The sequence below is a fragment of the Manis pentadactyla genome, chromosome 9 (genome assembly GCF_030020395.1).
Source record: "Manis pentadactyla isolate mManPen7 chromosome 9, mManPen7.hap1, whole genome shotgun sequence".
Lineage (NCBI taxonomy): Eukaryota > Metazoa > Chordata > Mammalia > Pholidota > Manidae > Manis > Manis pentadactyla.
In genome coordinates, this window is record NC_080027.1 from 96,318,164 (window position 1) to 96,344,618 (window position 26,455).

Genomic DNA, 26,455 nt, shown 5'->3' on the forward strand with positions numbered 1-26,455 from the left:
TGTGTATGGGGTTAGGCAATTACCAGTTTCATTCTCTTACATGTAGCTGTCCAGTTTTGCAAACACCAGCTGTTGAAGAGCCTGTCATTTCCCCATTGTATGTCCATGGCTCCTTTATCATATATTAATTGACCATATATGTTTGGGTTAATATCTGGATTCTCTATGCTGTTCCACTGGCCTGTGGGTCTGTTCTTGTGCCAGTACCAAATTATCTTGATAACTGTGGCTTTGTAGTAGAGCTTGAAGTGAGGGAGTATAATTCCCCCCACTTTATTCTTCCTTTTCAGGATTGCTTTGGCTATTCGGGGTCTTTTGTGGTTCCATATGAATTTTAGAACTATTTGCTCTAGTTCACTGAAAAATGCTGTTGGTATTTTGATAGGGATTGCATTGAATCTGTAGATTGCTTTAAGCAGGATGGCCATTTTTACAGTATTAATTCTTCCTATCCACGAGCAAGGGATATGTTTCCATTTATTGGTATCCATGTAACCATTTTTAAAATAGTTCACAAGCCCTGGTATGCAAAGGTACAACTTAATCAATGACAGAACTTTAGCTTTGATCTCAAGCTCCTATTTTCATACAGTAGCAGAAAAAATAAATCTTAATTCAGTGTAACAGATCCCTGTTAAAACTCACTGAATTTAGGGTAAATACTCTAAATTCAATGGGCATATGTCTCCAGACCCAGCATCGGGGGAGTGGGCACCCTCTCCATGTTGGACTGGCTGCTTGGGTCAGCTGCTGGTAGAAATCACCACGTGTTCTCTGGCTACCTGTTCTGTGCACGACTACCCTTCCTCGGATTTTAGGACTACTTCTGCCTCTCAGCCCCACCTCCACTCTTTCTTAGGCTGCTGATCCTGACATTCAGCCACACCTTCCAGCTGGCTCCTTCTGGAGCTCTCAAGCCCTTTACTCCACAATAAACTATTACTTTTGTGTTTGCTGTCTCCTTCAGATATAATGAAAATGGCTTTGTTGAAGATGTTGAAGTAAATTTCATCGTGTGGGAAATACACGGCAGGGATGACTATAGCTTTAATAATACTATGCGGAAGGTACGACGTCTTTGCGTTTAAATAGAATTTAGCATGCAATTAGACATGTCTTTCTATCTTAAATCTATATATCAACTATCTAAGGAAAATATAACCAGTTAGATGTGGGCAGAAAAAAAACAATACTTATATATTAACATCTGTGACTATTAAAATTCATTTTTGACAAAAGAAACCCTTGTCATATAAAACAGACTTAAAGGGGTTAGAAAAAATAAAATAATGTTTATAATGGAATGATATCTTTATAGATGAATATTTTCTTTTCCCTCCATGCTGTCTTCAATGTGTAATTATTTATGGGTCTGCCTTCAGTTTCGTACATTCATCACATCTATGCGAAATCAAGCACAAGTGCTGACCTTGAATTCATTGTCCCCACACTCCTGGTTTTCCAGTGTCCTCTGTGACTGGTCTACCTTGGCCTTCTCGGTGACTCCCCCTTATCCTGCCCTTTCAAAGCAGAAAGGCCTGGCCACCCCAGTCACCATGCTCCCCCATGTCTGGCGCTCTGCCCTTAAAGTTGTCCCATCATGATGGGGACCAGCTAGAGGCTTTGATTCCTGAGACTCTCCAGAGATCTCGTGCTCAAACAAAACCAGACCTGACTCCTTTCAAAGTAACTTTCTCATCTACCAGAGACCTTAATTCTCCAAGAAATATAACCCACCAAAACGCCAACCAGAGACATGAGTTTCACCCGCTACCCCCTCCAGAACACTGCAAGAACCAATTGCTTTTCAGTCATGTGACAAAATCCATCCCACCACACATTCCTTCTATACCTGTTCAGTGCCCAAAGTGTAACTCCTCCTGATCCATTTCCTCCCCACAGGTTCATCCCTAAACTATCCTATCTTTACACTTGGCCCACACTTCCATTACATCCACTGTGAAATGCTCCTAGATCCTTCTTCAATAAACATTCCTCAGAGAATATCATTTTTATATGTCACTTTCCCAAGTGGTGTCCCTGTTGACCCCTATGGCAACTTTAAACATCACTCTTTCTGCCTTATCCATGCCTATAGGTAAGCCACTCACTGCTTCTAGAAAAACAAATTAACTTGCAACAACTTGAATTAGAAATTCAACAATTGGGAGTGATAGCTGAAAAGAGAATTGGTCAACTAGAAGAGAGGTCAGATGGAAATTTCTAGAATTACACATAGAGAAATAAACTGATTTAAAACAAAGAAAAGAACATAATGGAGATTCAGTGCTAAGACCTAAGAACAGGAGTCCTAAAAAGAGAGGAGAGTGTTGGCCAGAAGCAATATTTTCCAAAACTGGTGAAAGATGTCAAGGTACAGAAAAAGTAATCTGCATCCAGAAACAGCAGAGTAAAATTTCTAAAATCCAAAACAAGGAGAAAAGTCAGAGCCATAGCCAAAGCAAAAAAGATGTTACTTTCAAAAGAGTAACTCTAAGATTTAAAGCTGATTTCTCAATAGAAATACTGAAAACCAGGAAATTTTGAACACAGATATCCTTAAATTACTAGAAGAAAATAATCTCCAAACCTAGAATTCTATATGCAATAGAAATAGCCTTTAAAAACTGACTACAAACAAGAGAGGTCCTTTAAAAGATATATGAAATTAAAAGAGGAAAATTTTTCAAGTAAAAAAATGAATGGAACGAAAAGGATTTGAAAGTGACAAATACTGAAGACAGGTAAAGAAGATCTAATAGATGGATAAATGGAAGCTCTGAGAAAGAAACCCAGAGCACAGGTACCAAAACCAATACTAATAATTCAACAAAATATCTCCCCCTCAAGAAAAAGATGTGAAGCTTCATATGAAAGAGCATACCATATATGCAACCAACCCCAGTGGGCATCTAGGCAAAAGAGCAAGCAATTTATAAGGAAAGTAAAATTAAATTATCATCAGACATTTTTAGAGCAATGCTTTATGGCAGGAGAAAATGGAGTAAAATATTTAAAACACTGAATGAAAATAAATGTGAGTCAAAGATTTAAATGTAGTAAATCTGATTGCACTGTAAAAGGCACAAACTCTTATCAACATGTAAAAAGCTCAGATAATATTGCTCCCATACACCTTCTCTGAGCAAATTACTAAATAATAAGCTTCAGATAATCAAAATTGCTAAAGAGATATTCACATAAGAACTAGAGGGAAGCATTATAGTGTAGTTACTTAGGAAACTAACTAAAAATATGGGTTAAAAAGGAAAGAGCATAGTATATAACAGATTTATTCTCTGGCAATATAGATACAGTACAATTAAAATACATGGTAGGAGAATGTGAAGATGCTATGCAAGAGGAAAATACAACTGTTTTCAGTAATCATGATAGTGGCAGTAATCTTTCTATTGTCATTCTGTTGCTGAGAGGTATATAATGTGAAATAAAGCAAATGTGTAATGATAGGATATTCTGTCATTCTTCACCAGGTGTTTTTATGTAAAGGCAAGGAGATAACATATGTAAGATAGAATAAAGACAAAAATCCTGAATTTAAATAGGACAGTAGAACTCTTCTGGTTTTGGATATTGATCTGGACATGTGTAAGTATAGTGTTCATATAGAAAGATATAGAGAAACAGATAAATTTTCTTACTCAATCCTTTAAAATCCCCAGGAACACAACTAGTTAGTAGCTTAAGTATTCTCAGTACCCAGATTGTTGTCTTGAAATACAGTTTTTCACCAAAACCAAACTGGGAATCTTAGATAAATGGCTGATTCCAAAACTGCAGGAAGAAATAAATATATAAGATGAGCTTGGAATAGTTTGACATATCCAGTGGCTAGGACATATCAAAGACCACTAGGGTCACATCAGAAGTAATCAGAAGTTGACCTGAAGAGGTTTCAACTGGCCAAAGATGGGACAACTTCATCTACATTAAGGATAATTATTGCAATGGGTTAAAATCCATTACATATGTTCAATCTATAATTTCATAATTATTTTTTTAAGATCACCCGTGGAGAATGGTAGGGAAACCAATTCCTTATTTTGAAAACTGGAAAATAAAGAAAGAATAATTTATACTACCTTCCTTAAATGAATTATACCAGTGGGTAGGCAAATAGTAGATGACGGAAAGCATCTCTTCATAAAATTATTCCAGTTGACAAATGAAAAAAAGATAAAATTGGAATATCACCTTTTAACAATGCAAATCATAGAAGTTATTATGAACAAATTTATATTAACATATTTGACAATGGACAAATGCTTTGACAAACACAATTTACCACAGTTTCTCGTATCCAAGAAAAAAACTGAAATCGCTAATCCCTGATGGCTTTCCTAATGAAGCCTACCAAACATTAATGGAAATTTTAATTTCAGCCTTATAAAAATTCTCCCAGAGTATGAGGGTGGAGAAAGCACTTTCCAAGTTATTCCATGAGTACCCTATGAGGAACCGAAAAGAAAAGAGAATTATGCACCAACCTCATTCATTACCTGGCCACAAAACACTTGAACGAAGTACTAGCAAATCAAACCCAGCAATACATTAAAAAATCACACATCTAGGCCAAGTTTTTTATTTCACGAATGAAAGATTGGGATTGAAAACTTAAACTGAAGTAATCCACTCTAGTAAAAGAATAAAGAAGAAAATGCGTATGATTATTATAATAGTAAATGAAGTCATCTGATTAAAAGATTGTCATCCATACATAACAAAATTTTAAATGTTAATCTTAGAAAGTTATGAGTAGATAGCAATTTCCTTAACTTACTCAAATGTAGATACAAAAAAAAAACTTTAGACAACATCATACTTAATGGTGAAAATTTGAAAGCCTTCCCTCTGAAATCAAGAATGAAACAGGGTGGTGGTTATCACCACATTCATATAACACTGCTTCTGATCTTTGTAATAAGGCAAACAATAAAAAATAAAAATAAGTAAAATGTATAGGTTTTGAAAGGAAGAAATTAAAGTATTCACAGATAACATGTGAAACAATTATAATTAATAAGCAAGTGTGATTAAGAAGCTCTCTTCATACAAATGTACAAAAGTCAGATTCCTGTGTACATCAGCGAACATTTACATAATTAAGTATTTTAAATATAAATTTTCAATAGCATTAAAATATATTAAATACCTAGGAATAATGGGAATTACAATGCTTATATACACATATATGATTTTTTGACAGAGTGGTTGTTTAAATGAAGCCCAGACATGGAAATCAATGACTATGCTTAACAAAGACCTTCCATTGGAAGAAGCCTGGGGACCTGAGGTATGAAAAGCATTACCTTACAAACTGTTTGTCTCTAATAACTAATTTGGTATTTCAGCATTAACAACAGCTTGATGGAAACACTTTGGACTTAATTGTGCTTTTGTAAATCAAATCCACTTTTTCTATTGAATTAATATTATGATTTCCAAAAGCTTCATCTTAATTTCCATCTGATCTTCTGTTGTTCCTGTTTTACCAACAATTTTAATTTTCTCTGCTGAAAAATGTGTTTGCAGATTATCAAATATCGGACAAACATACTAAAGCATTGAGTGCAACACAGAGAAGACAAGTAGTGATTTTACAGCATCTTACTACACAGATGGACAGTGACTGTGAAGGGGTATGTGATGTGGGGGGGGACTTGGCGAAGGGGGGAGCCTAGTAAACATAATGTCTTTCATGTAATTGTAGATTAATGATACCAAAATAAAAAATAAAAAAAAGAATGCCTGAAGTTCTCATTCTTGCACAACTGAAAGGTCATTTCTGAATGCCAGTTATCAATCCAATACTGTTCTCAATTTCTTCCAGGTGAATTTTCTTAGATTAAAATTAATTTATGTTATTTGGAGAATCAGATCATACACCTCACAAAAAGTGACATGTAAGATACCTCAGCCTGAAAAATGTAACCCCTACAATAAGAATTTTGCCTCTACTTGAGAATCTGTGCATGTCAAGACAGACACATATACAAATGATGTGCATTATCCTCTGTATTTCCCCTTCCAAACATCCCACTTTCCATCTGCCACTTCCTGTCTTTCCAGCAACATAGCCCTACTTGCATTACCCTAATAATCTTTGAAATATCCTTCAACCCCAGCGTAACCTTCAGTCCACTGGCCCTACCACCTCCTGCTTACCCCAGGTTCTCTTTTCCCTCTTTATCCCACTTAAATCCCATGGTCAATAATTACATCACTCTATTAATACAAACCTGAATTCTTTGCCCCCCTCTCACTTCGTGAGTGACTAACACAACCCAGTTAAACACAGCTACCCACCTGGGCAGCTGACTGTGGTCAGACAAAACATACCATGCTGGTTTGTTTTGCTTTAATTTCATGATTAAATTGGTCTCATGTTCCTGCCAGACAAATATAACTGCATTACTCTAGTTGATTCCCTATTCCCCTCTCCTAAATAGTGATTGCATACGTTCTCTTCTCTCCTAAAATTTCCACATGCTCTTCCCCCATTCTCCTTTTTGTCTAATAAACTTGCTTCCTACTTCACCAAGAATATGATGGTGTTTATCAAACCTGGTGCTAGATCCTGTTCTTTAATGTTATTTTAAAAACCAAAATTTTAAAATGTGCAACATGTTGCCTTATTGTTTTTAATACTTTGACAATTTTAGTTCTTTATAACTAGTTTCCCTTGTAATACAACCTATTTTATCTCTTGTGTTCATTATTTATTTATTTATTGGTATCATTAATCTACAATTACACGAGCAACATTATGGTTATGAGACTCCCCCCATTATCAAGTCCCCACCACATACCCCATTACAGTCACTGTCCATCAGCATACTAAGATTCTATAGAATTGCTACTTGTCTTCTCTGTGTTGTACATCCTTCCCCGTGTCCCACACACACATACATTATGTCTGCTAATCATAATGCCCCTTTTTCCCCCTTATCCCTCCCTTCCCACCCATCCTCCCCAGTCCCTTTTTCTTTTGTAACTGTTAGTCCATTCTTGGGTTCTGTGAGTCTGCTGCTGTTTTGTTCCTTCAGTTTTTTGCTTGTTCTTATACTCCACAGATGAGTGAAATCATTTGATACTAGTCTTTCTCCACCTGGCTTATTTCACTGAGTGTAATACCCTCTACCTCCATCCATGTTGTTGCAAATGGTAGGATTTGTTTTCTTATTATGGCTGAATAATATTTCATTATGTATATGTACCATATCTTCTTTATCCATTAATCTACTGATGGACACTTAGGTTGCTCTCATTTCTTGGCTATTGTAAATAGTACTGCGATAAACATAGGGGTGCATATGTCTTTTTCAAACTGGGCTGCTGCATTCTTAGGGTAAATTCCTAGGAGTGGAATTCCTGGGTCAAATGGTATTTCTATTTTGAGTTTTTTGAGGAACTTCCATACTGCTTTCCACAATGGTTGAACTAATTTACATTCCCACCAGCAGTGTAGGAGGATTCCCATTTCTCCACATCCCCGCCAACATTTGTTGTTGTTTGTCTTTTGTATGTTGGCCATCCTAACTGGTGTGAGGTGTTATCTCATTGTGGTTTTAATTTGCATTTCTCTGATGATTAGCAATGTGGAGCATCTTTTCATGTGTCTGTTGGCCATCTAAATTTCTTCATTGCAGAAGTGTCTGTTCAAATCCTGTGCCCATTTTTTAATTGGCTTATTTGCTTTTTGTTTGTTTAGGTGTATGAGCATTTTATGTTTTGGATGTCAACCCTTTATCGGATCTGTCATTTATGAATATATTCTCCCATACTGTAGGATGCCTTTTTGTTCTATTGATGGTGTCCTTTGCTGTACAGAGCTTTTCAGCTTGATATAGTCCCACTTGTTCATTTTTGCTTTTGTTTCCCTTGCCCAGGGAGATATGTTCATGAAGAAGTTGCTCATGTTTATGTCCAAGAGATTATTGCGTATGTTTTTTTCTAAGAGTTTTATGGTTTCATGACTTATATTCAGGTCTTTGATCCATTTCTAATTTACTTTTGTGTATGGGGTTAGACAGTAATCCAGTTTCATTCTCTTACATGTACCTGTCCAGTTTTGCAAACACCAGCTGTTAAAGAGCCTGTCATTTCCCCATTGTATATCCATGGCTCCTTTACCATATACTAATAGACCATATATACTTGGGTTAATATCTGGACTCTCTAGTCTGTTCCACTGGTCTGTGGGTCTGTTCTTGTGCCAGTACCAAACTGTCTTCATTACTGTGGCTTTGTAGTAGAGCTTGAAGTTGGGAAGTGAGATTTCCCCTGCTTTATTCTTCCTTCTTATGATTACTTTGGCTATTCATGGTCTTTTGTGGTTCCATATGAATTTTAGAACTATTTGTTCCAATTCGTTGAAGAATGTTGTTGGTATTTTGATAGGGATTGCATTGAATCTGTAGATTGCTTTAGGCAGGATGGCCATTTTGACAATATTAATTCTTCCTATCCATGAGCACGAATGTGTTTCTATTTATTGGTATCTTCTTTAAGTTCTCTCATGAGTGTCTTGTAGTTTTCAGAGTATAGGTCTTTCACCTCCTTGGTTAGATTTATTCCTAGGTATTTTATTCTTTTTGATGCAATTGTGAATGAAATTGTTTTCCTGGTTTCTCTTTCTGCTAGTTCATCATTAGTGTATAGGAATGCAACAGATTTCTGTGTATTAATGTTGTATCCTGCAACTTTGCTGAATTCGGATATTAGTTCTAGTAGTTCTGGAGTAGATTCTTTAGGGTTTTTTATGTACAATATCATGTCATCTGCAAATAGTGACAGTTTGACTTCTTTACCAGTCTGGATGCCTTTTATTTCTTTGTGTTGTCTGATTGCCATGGCTAGGATGTCCAGTACTATGTTGAATAAAAGTGGGGAGAGTGAGCATCCCTGTCTTGTTCCCAATCTTAGGTGAAAAGCTTGGAGCTTCTTGCTGTTAAATATGATGTTGGCTGTGGGTTTGTCATATATGGCCTTTATTATGTTGAGGTACTTGCCCTCTATACCAACTTTGTTGAGAGTTTTTATCATGAATGTATGTTGAATTTTGTCAAATGCTTTCTCAGCATCTGTGGAGATGATCATGTGGCTTTTGTCCTTCTTTTTGTTGATGTGGTGGATGATGTTGATGGATTTTCAAATGTTGTACCATCCTTGCATCCCTGGAATGAATCCCACTTGGACATGGTGTATGATCCTCTTGATGTATTTTTGAATTTGGTTTGCTAATATTTTGTTGAGTACTTTTGCAAGTATGTTCATCAGGGATGTTGGTCTGTAATTTTCTTTTTTTGTGGTGTCTTTGCCTGGTTTCGGTATTAGAGTGATGCTTGCTTCATAGAATGAGTTTGGAAGTATTCCCTCTTCTTCTATTTTTTGGAAAACTTTAAGGATAATGGGTATTATGTCTTCTCTGTATGTCTGATAAAATTTCGAGGTAAATCCATCTGGCCCAGGGGTTTAGTTCTTGGGTAGTTTTTTGATTACCAATTCAATTTCATTGCTGGTAATTGGTCTGTTTAGATTTTCTGTTTCTTCCTGGGTCAGTCTTGGAAGGTTGTATTTTTCTAGGAAGTTGTCAATTTCTTCTAGGTTTTCCAGCCTGTTAGCATATAGATTCTCATAGTGTTTTCTTAATAATTCTTTGTATTTCTGTAATGTCTGTCCTGAATTTTGCTTTCTCATTTCTGATTCTCTTTATGTGTGTAGATTCTCTTTTTCTTTTAATAAGTCTGGCTAGGGGTTTATATCTATTTTGTTTATTTTCTCAAAGAACCAGCTCCTGGTCTCATTGATTTTTTTCTATTGTCTTATTTTTCTCAATTTTTTAAATTTCTCCTCTGATTTTCATTATGTCCCTCCTTCTGCTGACTTTGGGCTTCATTTGTTCTTCTTGTTCCAGTTTCAATAATTGTGACTTTAGACTATTCATTTGGGATTGTTCTTCCTTTTTTAAATAGGCCTGGATTGCTATATACTTTCCTCTTAGAACTGCCTTCACTGCGTCCCGCAGAGGTTGGGGCTTTGTGCTGTTGTTGTCATTTGTTTCCATATATTGCTTGATTTCTGTTTTAATTTGGTCATTGATCCATTGATTATTTAGGAGCATGTTGTGAAGCCTCCATGTGTTTCTTGTGAGCCGTTTTGCTTTCTTTGTACAATTTATTTCTAGTTTTATATCTTTGCAATCTGAGAAATTGGTTGGTAGAATTTCAGTCTTTTTGAAATTACTGAGGCTCTTTTTGTGACCTAGTATGTGGCCTATTCTAGAAAATGTTCCATGTGCACTTGAGAAGAATATGTATCCTGCTGCTTTTGGGTGTAGAGTTCTGTAGATGTCTGTTAGGTCTATCTGTTCTAGTGTGTTCTTCAGTGCCTCTGTATCCCTACTTATTTTCTATCTGGTTGATCTGTCCTTTGGAGTGAGTGGTGTGTTGAAGTCTCTTAAAATGAATGCACTGCATTCTATTTCCTCCTTTAATTCTGTTAGTATTTGTTTCACATATGTTGGTGCTCGTCTGTTGGTGCACAGATATTTATAATGGTCATATCTTCTTGTTGGACTGACCCCTTTATCATTATGTAATGTCTTTCTTTATCTCTTGTTATGTTCTTTGTTTTGAATTCTATTTTGTCTGATACAAGTACTGCAATACCTGCTTTTTTCTCCCTATTGTTTGCATGAAATATCTTTTTCCATCCCTTTACTTTTATTCTGTGTATGTCTTTGGGTTTGAGGTGAGTCTCTTATAAGCAACAGATGGGTCTTGCTTTTTTATCCATTCTGTTTCTCTGTGTCTTTTCATTGGTGCATTCAGTCCATTTACATTTAGGGTGATTATCGATAGATATATACTTATTGCCATTGCAGGCTTTGGATTCGTAGTTACCAAAGGTTCAAGGGCAGCTTCTTTACTATCTAACTGTCTCACTTTAACTTGCTTATTATGCTATTATAAACACGGTCTGATGATTCCTTCTTTCTCTCCCTTCTTATTCTTCCTCCTCCACTCGTTATATGTTAGGTGTTTTATTCTGTACTCTTCTGTGTTTCCTTTGACTACTTTTGTGGATAGTTGAGTTTATTTTTTGCCTTTAGTTAGTATTTGGTCAGTCTGCTTTCTTTGCTGTGGTTTTATTTTCCCTGGTGACATCTATTTAGCCTTAGGTGTTCTTCCATCTAGAGCGGTCCCCTTAAAATACCCTGTAGAGATTGTTTGTGGGAGGCAAATTCCCTCAACTTTTGCTTGTCTGGAAATTGTTTAATCCCTCCTTCAAATTTAAATTATAATTTTGCTGGCTAGAGTATTCTTTGTTCAAGGCCCTTCTGTTTCATTGCATTAAATATATCATGTAATTCTGTTCTGGCCTGTAAGGTTTCTGTTGAGAAGTTTGATGATAGCCTCGTAGGTTTTCCTTTGTATGTCATCTTTTTCCTCTCTCTGGCTGCCTTTAATACCCTGTCCTTGTCTTTGATCTTTGCCATTTTAATTATTATATGTCTTGGTGTTGTCCTCCTTGGGTCCCTTGTGTTGGCAGTTCTGTAGGCTTCCATGGTCTGAGAGACTATTTCCTTCCCCAGCTTGGGTAAGTTTTCAGAAATTATTTCTTCTAAGATGCTTTCTATCCCCTTTTCTCTCTTCTTCTCCTTCTGGTACCCCTATAATGCGAATATTGTTTCATTTGGATTGGTCACACAGTTCTCTTAATATTCTTTCATTCCTGGAGATCCTTTTATCTCTCTCTGCCTCAGTTTCTCTGTATTCCTGTTCTCTGATTTCTATTTCATTAACAGTCTCTTGCACCTCATCCAGTCTACTCTTAAGTCCTTCTATTGATTGTTTCATTTCTATTATCTCCCTCCAGACTTCATCCCTTAGCTCTTGCATGTTTCTCTGCAGGTCCATCAGCATGGTTTTGACTTTTATTTTGAATTCTTTTTCAGGAGGATTGGTTATATCTATCTCACCAGACCCTCTCTCTGGGGTTGTTTAGTTATTCTTGACTGGACCAGATTCTTCTGCCTTGTCATGGAGATAGAGGTAGTTGTAGGCAGGTGGCATGGGTGTCAGCTGGGAGAACAAAGTCCTTCCCTGCTTGCTGGTTGCTTGCCTCTCTCTGCTGCCTGTGTCGGTTACCCGCACACAGGTTGCAGTCTCTGGGTTAATCTCCTGAGCAGCCGTGGGCAGAGCGGCCCTCAGGATAGCCTAGGGCACTGCAGGGGGTCGCTGACGCTCTGGGTGTCTTCTCCTGTAAGAATGGTGCCCCTTCGTGCATTCCGGACCTTGCCCCGGCTTCGTCTGCCTGTGCTGGGCAGCTGCACATGGGGGCAGCCTCTGGGTTTGGCCTGGTTAGCTGCACTCTGGAGGAGACTCTGTGTGGTTGCTATGGGTGGGGCTGCTCCTCACCTGCTCCGCAGTGGCAACAAGTCAGCCGGTTTGTTTGCAGCACTGGCAGGGTGGAATGAATGGCAGGCGCCAACAGGGGGGAATGTACAGCAGGCTTCTTCTTGCCATGAGTGGCTTCTCCATTGCCACCCAGGGGGTTAGGGTGCCTGAAGTTCCTTAGATTCCCAGCCTACTGGGCTGAGTGTGCTGGAATGATTTTGTCCACCTGTTAAACCCTTGTCCCTTTAAGACTTTTAAAAAGCACCCACTTTTCTTTTGTCCCAGGAGAGCCAGCTGTGGGGACCCACTTGCAGTCTCCATCTTGGGTTTTACTTTTCCGTTTCTCTAATATCCAGTACACCATGCGATGTGTATCTGTGCTCCTGGTGCAAATTACTAGGGCTGGTTATTTAGCAGCCTGTGCTTCCACTCCCTCCCAACTCTGATTCTTTTCCTCCTGCCAGTGAGGTGGAATGGGGGAAGTGCTCAGGTCCCGCTGGGTCATGGCTTTGTATCTTACCCTTTTCATGAGATGCTGAGTTCTCGCAGATGTAGATGTAGCCTGGCTATTGTAATGTATCTTCTGGTCTCTCTTTTAGGAATAGTTGTATTTGCTCTATTTTCAAAAATATATATGGTTTTGGGAGGAGATTTCCGCCACCCTACTCATGCTGCAATCTTGAGCAATCTTCTATCTTATGTTTTTAAAAACACTATTCTGAGAAGGTATTCATTAAAGTCCACAGGCTTTACCAGATTCCAAAGGGGCCCTCATAGAAATTTTAGAAAGTGAGAAGTTTATATATAAACAGGTAGATAATAGACACACACACACACTCACTAAGAGGTTAAGAACCCCTGATATACATATAAAAAGAGAATAACTAAGTCTTGAGTCATTCCAATATTTAGAGTCTGGGGAAATGAGGAGGGGCAAAGGAGCAGAAAAGGAAATAATCAAAAAAGCAGGAGGAAACCCAGGGAGGGTGGTGGTCTGAACACCAGGTAAAGCAAGTCTTCCAGGAAAGAGAGAGATCAACTGTCAAATCCACAGCTAAGATAGATCAGCTGTGAGGACTGAAAACTGAGCATTTACTGTAGCAACATGGAGATAATTAGCAACATTGACAGGATCAGTTGTAGTGAGATGGTGAAAGACAAATGCTACTGAAGTGGGTTTAATTAATATGGAAAAAAATTAATTCAAAGCAGCAAGAATAGCTATCTCTGCTTAAGAGTTTTGCAGTAAAGGGAAGGAAGAAATCATGTCATAATTTGAGAGTGGTGAGGTGGAGAGTCTTATTTTTTTCAGTAAATTGAAATAACCACATATTTACTGATGGGAATATTCGAACAAAAAGAAAACTGATGATGCTTCCGTTAGCATCTCGAACTTCATATACCCAAAATTCAGCTTCCAATATCCATCTTCCAAACATACCCCTTCAACATCATTCCCCACCTCAGTTAAGGGAAATTCCATCCTTCCAGTTTGCTCAGGATAAAAGCCTCTAAGCATCATCTCATACTCCACATTTGGTGTTTCAGGAAATTGTGTTGGTTCTTCCTAAAAAGTATGTCTTGAATTTGGTCACTCCTCACCACCCCAGTTGCCACCACCCTGTTCTAAGACACCATCACCAATCATCTGGGTTATAACCCAGCCTCCTAACTGGTCTCCCTGCTTCAGCCTCGCCCACCATGAACCTGTTCATGACACAGCAGTTAGAGTGACCCCATCAAAACCCAAGTGAGAATATGTCACTCTTCTGCTCAAAACCATGCAGTAGTTCCCATCTTAGAATTATGACAAAGCCTACATGACTAGCTGCCCCCCACCACCCACCTTCCCACAACCATGACTAGCTGGCTCCCTCCTCCAGGTCTTTACTTAAAAATCAACTAGTCAGTGAAGACTTGGCTACTCTGTTGAAAACATCACCCCATGACAGTCCATATCTCTCTTCTATTGTCTTTAGTGTCATTAGCATTTACAACTCTCTGATACCTTGTATAGTCTATTATTTATCCTGTTTATTATCTTGCTCCCCAACTAGAATGTAAGCTCCATAAGGGAAGGTAACTTTGTTTTGTTCACTGCTGAATCCCAACATCTAACTTATTATGGGCACTCAATAAATATTTGTGGAACTAATTAATTAAGTATAGGCCACCAACTTATTATAAAAAGTATTATTCCACTATTAAGAGGTAATAAGGAATTAAATGAGTAATGGAATCAGTTAAAAAACAACTTACCCTCCTGACTTTTTGTTGAAGGCCATCCAAGTGTCTTGGGTTGAAGATAGGTGTAAGTGATACTCTGTATGCCAGTGCAGAGAAAATGAAGGTTCTTATGGCCAGGATTCTCACCTGGCCCTAGTTGGCTTGCTCTCTACACACATGTGAGCAATACATTGTTATTGACTCTATATAAAGAGCTCCACCCAGTGCTCCAGGCTGCTGCACGTCTGCAGGGCTGCAAGAGCAAAGACTGGAGTGGTGGCAGTGATGAGGACAAACACTGAGATGGCTGCGAGGGCAGAGAGGCCCAAAGGCAGGGACCAGCTTGTTGCATGCAGACTTGCTCTGAGTGGACGGGATTCTAATGATTGACCTGCCACCGTGAGGATAAAGTTGGATATAAACTCTTTCACCCCAAGAATGTTCCATTGTCATTTTTTCAGTCTCATTGAATCCATAGTGAACTTGTCCAGAGCTGGGAAACCCATTGGCAATATAGCCAGAATCTCACAGAGGGCAACCAAATGTTCTAAGATTCTGCCCAAATAACATATTCCTTGGGAAGCAATGATCCAGCTGGTAATTAACAGTCATGGAGCTTGCAGTCGGTATCATATATTTGATAAGGATTTAATATCCAAAACATATTTTTTGAAAAACTCATACAAATCAATAGCAAAAAAAACAAGAATCCAATTTAAAAAGGTTTTTCTCTTTATTTCCTGTTCAGAACTACAAGCATTGTTTTTCTTATACAATTGGAAAACCAGGAGACTTAAATCAACCATATGAGATTATCAACAAGTCTAACCATAACCATTTAATTTGGCCTGTGGACCATTCTGGAATATATGTGTTTCATGTGAAGATCCTGGATCCAAACTATAGGTGAATGTAAATGTTTTATTATAATAGTTTTAGCATTATTTCCTCAAAATTAACATTTTCTTGACATAGTCTTGATTATTGTTATTCTTTTTATTTATATATTTGCTTTTCCATTTTGTATTAATCAGATTAAACATTCTATGGGGATGGAAGATAAATCTTTAAGTTGAACATTTCAATTAAATTAGTTTACAATTATATTCTGAGTACTTTGCTATGTTCCACTGCTGTGATAAACACAAATATAACATAAGCCTAATCCTAACCTTCAAAGTGCTTATAATTAAACTGGTTGGGGAAGGAGTAGTGGGAAGTACACATGCAAACCAAGGGAGGCTAATAATACATGAGATATTCTTCAAATATAATCATTTGTATTATTGGTGGGCACAATAACAATTCATAGATAGGGAAGATCAATGTTCTTCTGAGCATCCAAAGAAAACTCCCCAGAGAATATGGAACATTAGTAAAATTTACATTGCTGGAGGGCTAGGATAGACCCTTCAGATGAAAACAAAAGTCACACTAATAATGTAATGGTGCTGACCATTAGCGTGCTGTCTAAGGCTGTGGAGTCACGAAGTCAGGAAGGTGGAAGATAGTTTCACTGAAGAAGGTAGAAAAACAAAGTAGGCAGACTAATTTCAGGCAATTCAAAATGTTGAAGTCAATTTCAAACCAGGTCCTAAAGAACCTCTTTAGTATCTTTACAAGGGGAGTGTTGTGATGAAAGTATAGTTCTAGGAAGGAGATTGAGTCAATAAGAAAAAACGTTCCAACAAAAAAATACAGTACCAGACAGTTTCACTGGTGAATTCTACTAGACATATTAATAACAATTAATACTAATTCTTCTCAAACTGTTTCAAAAAATACAAGAGGAGGGAATGCTTCAAAACTCATTTTATAAAACCAGCATTGCCCTGATACCACAACCAGACAAGGACACTACAAGAAAGGAAAATTGCAGGCCAGTATCCCTGATGAACATAGATGCAAAAATCCTCAATAGAATATTAGCATACCAAATTCAGCAATACATTAAAAGGATCAGACACAATGATCAAGTGGGATTTATTCCTGGGATGAACAAATGGTTCAATATCTGCAAATCAATCAATGTGACAGTACATTATCTAAATGAAGGATAAAAATCATATGACGATCTCAATAGTTGCAGAAAAATCATTTGAGAAAATTCAACATTCATATATGATAAAAACTCTCAACACAGTGGACATACAGGGGATGTACCTCAATATAATAAAGGTCATATATGACAAGCCCACAGCATCATACTCAACAGTGAAAAGCTGTGAACTTTTCCTCTAAGATCAGGAGCATAACAAGGTTTCCTACTCTCACCACTTTTATTCAACATAGTATTAGAAGCCCTATACAGAGAAATTAGGCAAGAAAAAATAAACAAAAGGCATACAAATTGGAAAGGAAGAAGTAAAACTGTCACTTTTTGCAGATGACATGATATATATAGAAAACCATAAAGGCTCCACTATAAAACTGTTAGTATTATTACATGAATTCAGTAAAGTTGCAAGATACAAAATCAATACACAAAAATCTGTTGCATTTCTATAAACTAATAATGAATAATTAGAAAGAAATAAAGAATAATTCCATTTGTAATTGTGTCAAAAAGAACAAAACAATTAGCAATAAATATTACCAAGGAGGCAAAACACCTCTGAACTGAAAAGTATAAGACACTGGTGAAAGAAAATGAAGACACAAATAAATGGAAGGATATTCCATGTTTATGGATTAGGAAAATTAATATTGCTGAAATGTCCAAATGACCCAAAGCAATCTAAAGATTCAATGCAATCCCAACCAAAAATTCCATGACAATTTTCACAGAAATAGAACAAACACCCTAAGTTTGTTTGGAACCACAGAAGATCCTGAATAGCTAAAGAAATCTTGAGAATGAAGAACAAAGCTAGAGACATCAAACCCCTGATTTCAAACTATACTACAAAGCTACAGCAATCAAAACAGTATGGTATTGGCATAAAAACACACAGTGATCAATGGAATAGAATAGTGAACCCAGAAATAAACACACATATATGGTCAATTAATTTACAGTAAAGGAGCTAAGAATATACAGTGAGGAAAGGACAGTTTCTTCAATAAGTGATGTTGAAAAAAGTGTACAGCCCCATGCAAAAAATGAAACTGGACCATCTATCTTACATTATACACAAAAGTTAATTCAAAGTAATTAAAGACTTGAACATAAGATCTGAAACCATAAAACTCCTAGAAGAAAACATAAGTGGTAAGCTCCTCGAAATTGGTCTTGGTGATGAGATTTTGGATTTGACACCAAAAGCAAAGGCAAAAAACAGAAACAAAAATAAACAAGTGGGACTACATCAAACTAGAAACTTCTGTACAGCAAAAGAAACCATCAGCAGAATGAGAGAAGACATTTGCAAATATATCCAAGATGGGGTTAAAATCCAAAACATAAAAAGAACTCATACAGCTCAATAGCAAAAAAACAAACAATCCAATTTAATAATGGGCAGAGGATCTGAGTAGACATTTTCCCAAAGAAGACATACAAATCACCAATAGGTACATGGAAAAATGCTCAACATCACTAGACATCAGGGAAATGCAAATCAAAACCACAATGAGATGTCACCTCAGACCTCTTAGAATGGCAAATATCAAAAGACAAATAAGTGTTGAGGATATGGAGAAAAGGGAACTCTCATGTGCCTTTGGTGGGAATGTAACTTAGTGTGGCTGCTATAGAAAACAGTATGGAGGTTCCTCAAAAAATTATCTGAGGTTCCTTTCTTCTCTCTTCTCCCGCATGAAGGTAGGTGAAATCATATCAAGTCATATCATTAATGTTTATTTAACTATATCCTATCTCATTCTAAACAATATGCTAAATTATGAGAGATACTCAGAATTCTTGGAAATAATTATTAAATATTCAGTTATTAGAAATAATAATCAGTTCTATATCTCAAGTTCCTGACAGTCTCAACTTTCTGAGGAGTCTGCCTACATCAGGTAAACATCACAGGCTCTTTGGTCAGAAAAACCTGGATTCAAATCCCAGCTCTACTACTTACAACTATATAAACTTCAACTAGTAACTTACCCTATCTGAACCTCAGTTTCTTCATCTAAAAGGAAGGTTGCTATGAGTATTAACCATGATAATTCACATAAAGCCTTTGATACACTGCCTGGTACATAGCAAATGCTCAATTAGTATTCATTTTCAATAAGCATTAATGCCTAGTAAATGTTTACTATTATTTCTGTCAATATTATTATTACTAATGTTAACATTGCTATCATGATGATGTAAAACTGTTAGGAAGATAAAGAGGTGCATTGACAAGTTCTGGGGAATCTTACAGCAAGCATGCACATGGAAAAATTATCAGAGCTACCATAAATGTATCTATTCTTTCCATTGTCAAGAAAATGATACCTTAACTAAGACTATATGATTGATTTTTACCATAGAGATGTGGATGAAGTTTTAAAATATATTTTTCTTAATTAATCTTTAATATTACTTTTCTAATTTGCAGTTTCTGTAACCTAACAACTGTATTTGCAATAGAGACCTTTGGAATGATTCCCAGGTAATGACCAGTGCCTAATCAGGCTTTAATGAGAGGAAGTGTAAAAGACATAGGTGATAGCTAAAAACAAAAAGCACCTCTTCCCCATTTTTCTGTGACCCTAATACTTCTGACCTCTATGCAATGCCCAAAAACTTGTATATCTGTTATACCAGGAATATAGCAGGAAGGTACTCCAGAGAACTGTAACTGCAGCTAGGGTCCCTTTTTGTTCTATCCCCTCTACAGCAACTGTCTTCCCATAAAATATATTTTTTAACCCCGCCTAGCAGATGAACAGTAAACTGCAGCAGTGAGGACTGTGAGGAGGCAATGGTTGGGCCTCTTACCCTGAGTCAGCTCTGACCACTGGCCACCTCCAGTGCATCCAGGAAACAGGCAGTGAAGGCATTTTCCTGGGCTCAGCTCCAGCTTCCTTGGAGAGCAGAGTAAAAAATCTTAATACTAAAGCTGGAGTGCAAATGACTGCTTCTCTGTCCTGGGCCTGGTTTTTCTTTTTCTTTTTCTTTTTTTTTTTTTAGATTTTCCTCTTTTTTTTGTAAAATACTAAACAAAAGTAAAAGACAAACAATTAAGTTATTTATGGCCATACTTTAAATATTACAGTCCCTTGATTTTTTTTGTACTAATGGGAGGTCAATGGTGTGAATAATCTGCAAAATGAGATAAGCTATGCATGTTTCTAAGTAACTCTGGGAAATGTGTATAGCCTCTTTGCAGCAATTCTCTTTCTCATTAGATTAGTATATTTAATTTGGACAAATATTAAGAACATATGTACACCCAAGTAGCCACCAACAAAGGTGAGTTAGGGAGCTGAGAAAGAATAAAGGAAGTGCTCGCCTACTTGCCCAATTCACCTCCTAGAAGCTGAATCTCAGTAGCCAGGGAATATGGTGCACAGGACAGGATAGTCGATCAGGTTAGGGACTGCAGTTCAGTCTCTCTTACCAGACACAGCGCAGGGGTTAGCTGGTGGCAAACATCTTCCAAGTAAGAGAGCCCTTTTCATGAGCAAACTGCAGCTGATGATCAGCTTGTAGGCAGCAAAGATCTTGTACCCCCTTGCTTTCTGGCCCAGTGCTCAACCACTTCCCAAAATTTTCTACTGCGTCCTTTGGAATTAACCACCATTTAACCAGCAAATTCACCTAAATCCCCAACTGTCCTCTGAACTCTCCTACTGCCCTCTGTCCCCTAGAGGCACTTCTTTATCTTCAGCCCTCTAGAGTGATGTCTATTTATTTTCTAACACCCGCCATGTGCTTCCAGGTGCCATTACTACTTGCAGATCATTATTTATCCTGGTTCATATAAAACAAAACCAAACAAATTTTTTAAACACACACCTTTTGAGGCTCGTGGCATCTGCTGTACTCCCTGCCCTTTCCTCTGTCCTCATTGCTGGGTCCTCTCCAAGTCCTCTCCAAACCCCCCTGCATACATTGATAACTTCGGCCCTGCCACACTGCTTTTCATCTCCACCTCAAGTCCACCATCAATGTCCACGTGTCCAACCCCGCCAACACCATGGTCTTTCCTCACCTTCACCTTGGTGTCCTGCTCTGCTGTACTTCAGCCACCCATTCCCACAGTCACACCTGGAACACTGGTATCACCATCATAAATTCTCTGCTTCCTACAACATCAAGTCAGACATCCTACTCTCTGAACCTCAGCTTGTTAATTCAACTACACCCACACAACCTTCTTCATCCTCGCTGGGACCTTCACCTCTACTTTCAGTCTCTCCGTTTTTACTTGTTCTTTCCCTGCATTTCGAAGTCGGCTACTTCAGTAACATGGACTTACCACTTACTTCAGTAACACCAATTTATTAAAGGTAATCTCTAAGCCTCCGGGATTTGGTCCTTCATCTTGCAAGGCCCCAATCACATACTTTCTTTGTAATCAACATGAACAGCCTGAAAGTGGTAAAGAAAGTTACACAATGGGGCACACCCATCACCAACTTCAAATTCACCAACACTACCTGGTAATCTTACTACCTTTCTCTGGTCAACCAGTGTGTCTGCTCTCCATAACAGCTGCTTCAGACCTTGTCTAATTAGCTTCTTCCTGCAACCTCTTTTCCTTAACAATCATCAGATGAGCTTGTTTACAGAGAAATTAGAAGACATCAGACAGGAACTCCCTCTATTCCTGATTTCAAACATGTATACTGACTAATATCTGTACTAAGCAATTCATGAATTAGGCAGCAACCCTTCCAGCAAGCAGAGATGCCCTGAAGGGCAATAGAAAGGGAGAGGTTTTTAAAGGCAGGACAAGGAAATAAAACAGAAAAAAAAAAAAGATTTTTGGGGGTGAAGTCACCTTCATCTGGGGACAAAAGGGTCTTATTAAGTGAATTCCTTTAGGGGAGATGGAGAAGATCCAAATGACATTATCTTATCCATCATGACCAGAAAACTCTTACATTTCTGGGGGAAGCCAAAACTGCAGTTAAGCTCTGGTTTGGTGGCTTGGCCTAGCAGAAGTGATGTTGGGCCTGTGTCTTTCTTTTTAACACCTTGTCTTGCCAATGGGTTTCAGCCCCGGGCAAGTTCGCTATGGATTCAGTGTGACCAAAGAAAATGACAGCAAAACGTTCTTAGGGTGAAAGGGTTATACCCAACTTTATTTTCAGGTGGCAGGTCGGTCACTAAAATCCCATTCACTCAGGGCAAGTCTGCATGCAGCAAGCCGCTCTCTGCCTCTGGGCCCCTCTGTCCACACAGCCATCCTCTGGGCCTCTCTCTTCGATGCTGCCACCACTCCAGCCTCTCCTCTGCTCTGCTCTCCTACAGCCTTGCAGCCCTGCCACTGTGTCCTGCCCATAGCACTGGGCAGAGCTCTTTATATAGAGTCAACAGCCATGTATTGCCCACAGGCGTGCAGTGAGATACTCAACAAGGTGAGAATCCTGGCCACAGGAACTCCCATTTTATCCACACTCCACCCCTCCAGGATTCTCTCCTCTCAATCTATGTGCCCTTAGTCCTCTGCAATGGTCCCTGTGCAAGGAAGCTTGAACATTGTTCTCCAACAAAAAGTCTTGCAAACACAGGCCAGACTCGTGGCTCTGTCTCTGACCTCTGCCTCTTTGGTCTTAATGGTTGGAACTGCTGCACTGGTTTCAGTTGTTGCCATAGCTCCAGTAAGATCCTATTTGGCTTCCCATCTAATTTTTTTCCATCTACTCCTGCCTGTATCAAATCAACCCACATCTGCATCCTCGTAACCCTCACGAGGCCCCTCAAATTCCTCCTGTGAGTAACAGGTCTTATTTCTTTCTGGGTTCTTTTTGCTTCAGCTATTGTATGTATCACCTCGCACTTTGTAATCATGGCCTCAAGGTGGGCTGCACCGTCAGGGAAGACAGCTCTCCCATCCCTGATCCCGACAGAACAATTCCATCCACCCCTAAGTCCCACAGCCACTGGCTCAGCCTGACTATAGGGGTGGACCATAGAATGCTCAACAACCTGGGGAGGGGGCTGTTCCTCTCCTTGGGGAACTTTCAGCTGCTGGGTCTTTATTTTCTTTACAACCACTGGGCATTCTTTCAGTACAGGAGGGGCCAGTACCTCCGGCACCACCCCTTCATCCTTCCCCAAATCCTCCATTTCTGGGGCTGATGGCACCTTTCTCTTCACTCCTCCAAGAGCCTCCTCTGCTACAGTGCCTCACAACAATGCTAGCTCAGTCTTCAGAAGCTCTCTTACCTTCAGCTCAATGCTTCGCAGCTGACGTTCTTGTGCCACCTCTGCCTGTGCTGAGGGGAATTCATCTTTTTCCTTGTTGGCCCTTCCTCCTTCAGATCCCCTGGCAGCGCTGCCATCTCACCTCCAATGGCACCTTGCTGCTGGCGCTCTCGTGCTGCCTCCTCCTGCATCAATACCATCTCCTTCCTCAGGGAATCCACAGAAGTTTGCAGCTCGTGTTCTCCTGCCACCATTTCTTGGGACTCTTCTGTAGACCTTTTTAATGCTGTGAGAAGCAGCCAACCCACAGTCCCTACTGCCTCACGGGCACTCTGCTTCTCAAAGGATCTGCTTTCGATACCAAGGGCCACCCCTACTGCCTCAGGTGTCACCTCCACTTGCCTCCAGTCCTGGGGTGGGGCCCAGTTCTCTAGGAGGCAAACCACCTCAGACCACATATCCTTTGGGGGATGATCCACTGTCGCCCAATTCACAGGGGCAGCCCCCTGAAGCACCCCTCCCATAAGGGCAGCCTGTCTTTTTCCTTGGTCAACAATGAACCCTGTCGACTTTTGCCAATTGTCTTGCCAATGGGTTTCAGCCCCAGGCAAGTTCACTATGGATTCAGTGTGACCAAAGAAAATGACAGCAAAACGTTCTTAGGGTGAAAGGGTTATACCCAATTTTATTTCCAGGTGGCAGGTCAGTTACTAGAATCCCATTCACTCAGAGCAAGTCTGCATGCAGCAAGCCATTCTGTGCCCCTCTGGGCTCCTCTGTCTGCAGAGCCATCCTCCAAGCCTCTCTGCACAGTCGTCCCGCACAGCCATCCTCTGGGCCTCTGTCCTTGGCACTGCCACCACTCCAGCTTCTCCTCTGCTCTGCTCTCCTGCAGCCTTGCAGCCCTGCCACTGTGTCCTGCCCATAGCACTGGGCAGAGCTCTTTATATAGAGTCAACATCCATGTGTTGCCCACAGCTGTGCAGTGATCTAGTCAACCAGGTGAGAATCCTGGCCACAGGAACTCCCATTTTATCCACACACCACCAAAAGACTTTTAATCACCCTCAAGATTTTTGTTTTAAACCTCATCTCCCCTCCAGCTACCACCTTCTCTCTCTCCTTTGTAAGACAAACTTCCTAAAAGACTTGTCTACACTCTGTCTTGCCAATGGGTTTCAGCCCCAGGCAAGTTCACTATGGATTCAATGAGATCAAGGAACAGTGGAATGTTCTTGGGGTGATAGGGTTTATACCCAATTATCTTACCAATGGGTTTCAGCCCTGGGCAAGTTCACTGGATTTAGTGTGACTAAAGAAATGACAGTAGAACATTCTTGGAGTGGAAAGGGTTATACCCAACTGTATTTCCACAGTGGCAGGTCAATCACTAAAATCCCATTCACTCAGAGTGAGTCTGCATGCAGCAAGCCGGTCTCTGCCTCTGGGCCTCTCTACCCACACAGCCATCCTCTGGGCCTCTGTCCTCAGCACTGCCACCACTCCAGCCTCTGCTCTGCTCTCCTGCAGCCTTGCAGCCATGCCACCATGTCACCCAGAGCACTGGGCAGAGCTCTTTATACAGAGTCAATAACGACATATTACCCACACCTGTTCAGTGAGCTAGCCAACCAGGTCCTGGCCACAGGAACTTTCATTTTATCCACACCAACTTTATTCCCACTGTGGCAGGTCAACCACTAGAATCCCAACTACTCAGAGCGAGTCCACATGCAGCAAGCTAGTCTCTGCCTCTGGGCCTCTACCGGCACAGCCATCTCAGTCTCTGTCCTGGGCACTGCTACTACTCCAATCTTGTCTCTGCTCTCCTGAAGCCTTGCAGCTATGCCACCGTTTTGCCCAAAGCACTGAAGGAGCTCTTTATATAGAGTCAATAACAACGTAGTGCCCACATGTGTGTAGTGAGCTAGCCAATCAGGGCCAGGTAAGAATTCTGGCCATAGACCTTCACTTTATCCACACACTCACAATCTGCATTTTCCTATATTCCATTCCTATCTCCTTAATCCATCTGTCTTGCCAAAGGGTTTCAGCCCTGGTCATATTCACTATGGATTCAGTGAGACCAAGGAATGACTGGAAGTTCTTGGGTTTAAAGGGTTTATTACCCAGCTTTATTCTCCCTATGATAGGTGACCCCCTACGTACCTCAGATTCTATTCAAAATGCCCAAAAGTAAACCAACCGTAATCACACACAGCTTCAATACTCAGCAAAGTGATCTTCTCTCTGAATTTTTTATGTCAGAGAATGGTAATGCCATCTTCACAGTTCCCTCATCCCAAAACTTGGAAATCATTTTTTATTCCATCATATTTCTCAAACCCTACATCTTAATCACTAAGACCTATCCAATCTAACTTCTAAATATATCTCATAACTTTTTTCACTCCACACTCTTGATTCCCATTCATCTAGTCTTCTTACTACAATCAGAATTACCCTAATGAAAGGACAATTCTGTGTAGCATCTATGAAACTTCCTCTTGTCTGTAGGCTAAAAGCCACACTCTGTAGCTTCATAAAAGTTGTCTTTCTCATCTCTAACCATCTATCATTCCGCACCTCTAACCACTTTACCTACCACCTGAGCTCTAGTCACACTGAACTGGTTTTAGTTCCAGAATGTCTGGGAGGATCTTAAAGTTTTCCTATGCTTCTATGCATCTCCCTTAGCCTAAAACTTTATGCCTACCTTAGTCTCTTCCTCCACTCCCAGGCATGTTTGTCTAGCTAACTCATACTAATACTACTAACCCTACTCATACCTAGCTAACTCCTACCCATACTCAGTTCAAAAGCCACCTCCACTGGAAGGCCTTCCTTGATGCCTGACTCCTATATACTATTATACTTCCTTATCTCAATACACAGGTCACACTGTCTATTTTCTTCCCTGCTCAGCCTCAAGTGCTAAGAGGTAAACATCTTGAGAGTAGACAAGATGCATCATTAATCTTTGTTCTCTGTCATTGGCATAATAGCTAGCTATTCAAAAATTGTTTAACTAAATAAATAAACATGACTTTTTTTTTCTTCTTTCAGGCCAAGTGTCTACCTGGTCATTTCTTTCCTCTTTCTCCTGATGCTACTGTTTTTCAGTATTCTCGTTTTTAGCTACTTCCATTATTTAAGAATTTATAGAAAACATATTTATGAAACATTTTACAAACTTGAAAGAAAATGAAAAAATAATTAGAAAAGATGAATGTTTGTTTATTATGGATATATGTATATACAGTAAGTGGTATAGTTATACTTATTTATACAGCATGTGTGTTCTACCAAGAAATATAAGTATAAACTCATAGAAAGTATCAAATTCAAGATCTGAAAAATGTTCTTAAATTACCCAAAAGAGAAATCGTTTCATACATTTTGTGTGTTGTGAAATTAATCCTTAATGTGTTTGCATTTATGTTAACATAGTCTGTATACTCTTACATGATTCTTTAAAATAAAAACTTTAAAAACTTTAAATTTGGCTACTACAATCCTTGCTAAGAATGAAAGCAAATTTTTGAAAATG

The 26,455-nt window shown here is 39.1% G+C and overlaps 1 protein-coding gene across 1 annotated transcript in view; it reads left to right on the top strand.

The window, feature by feature from the left end:
- Positions 1-26,115, top strand: part of CATSPERE (catsper channel auxiliary subunit epsilon) — a 153,466-nt gene extending 127,351 nt beyond the window's left edge. The window contains exons 18-22 of the mRNA XM_057508224.1: positions 968-1,067; positions 5,228-5,314; positions 15,397-15,554; positions 19,145-19,198; positions 25,972-26,115. Of these exons, the coding sequence (XP_057364207.1) occupies positions 968-1,067; positions 5,228-5,314; positions 15,397-15,554; positions 19,145-19,198; positions 25,972-26,113 (541 nt within the window). The 3' untranslated portion in view covers positions 26,114-26,115. The remainder of the gene's footprint in view (positions 1-967; positions 1,068-5,227; positions 5,315-15,396; positions 15,555-19,144; positions 19,199-25,971) is intronic.
- Positions 26,116-26,455: the final 340 nt, after the last annotated feature.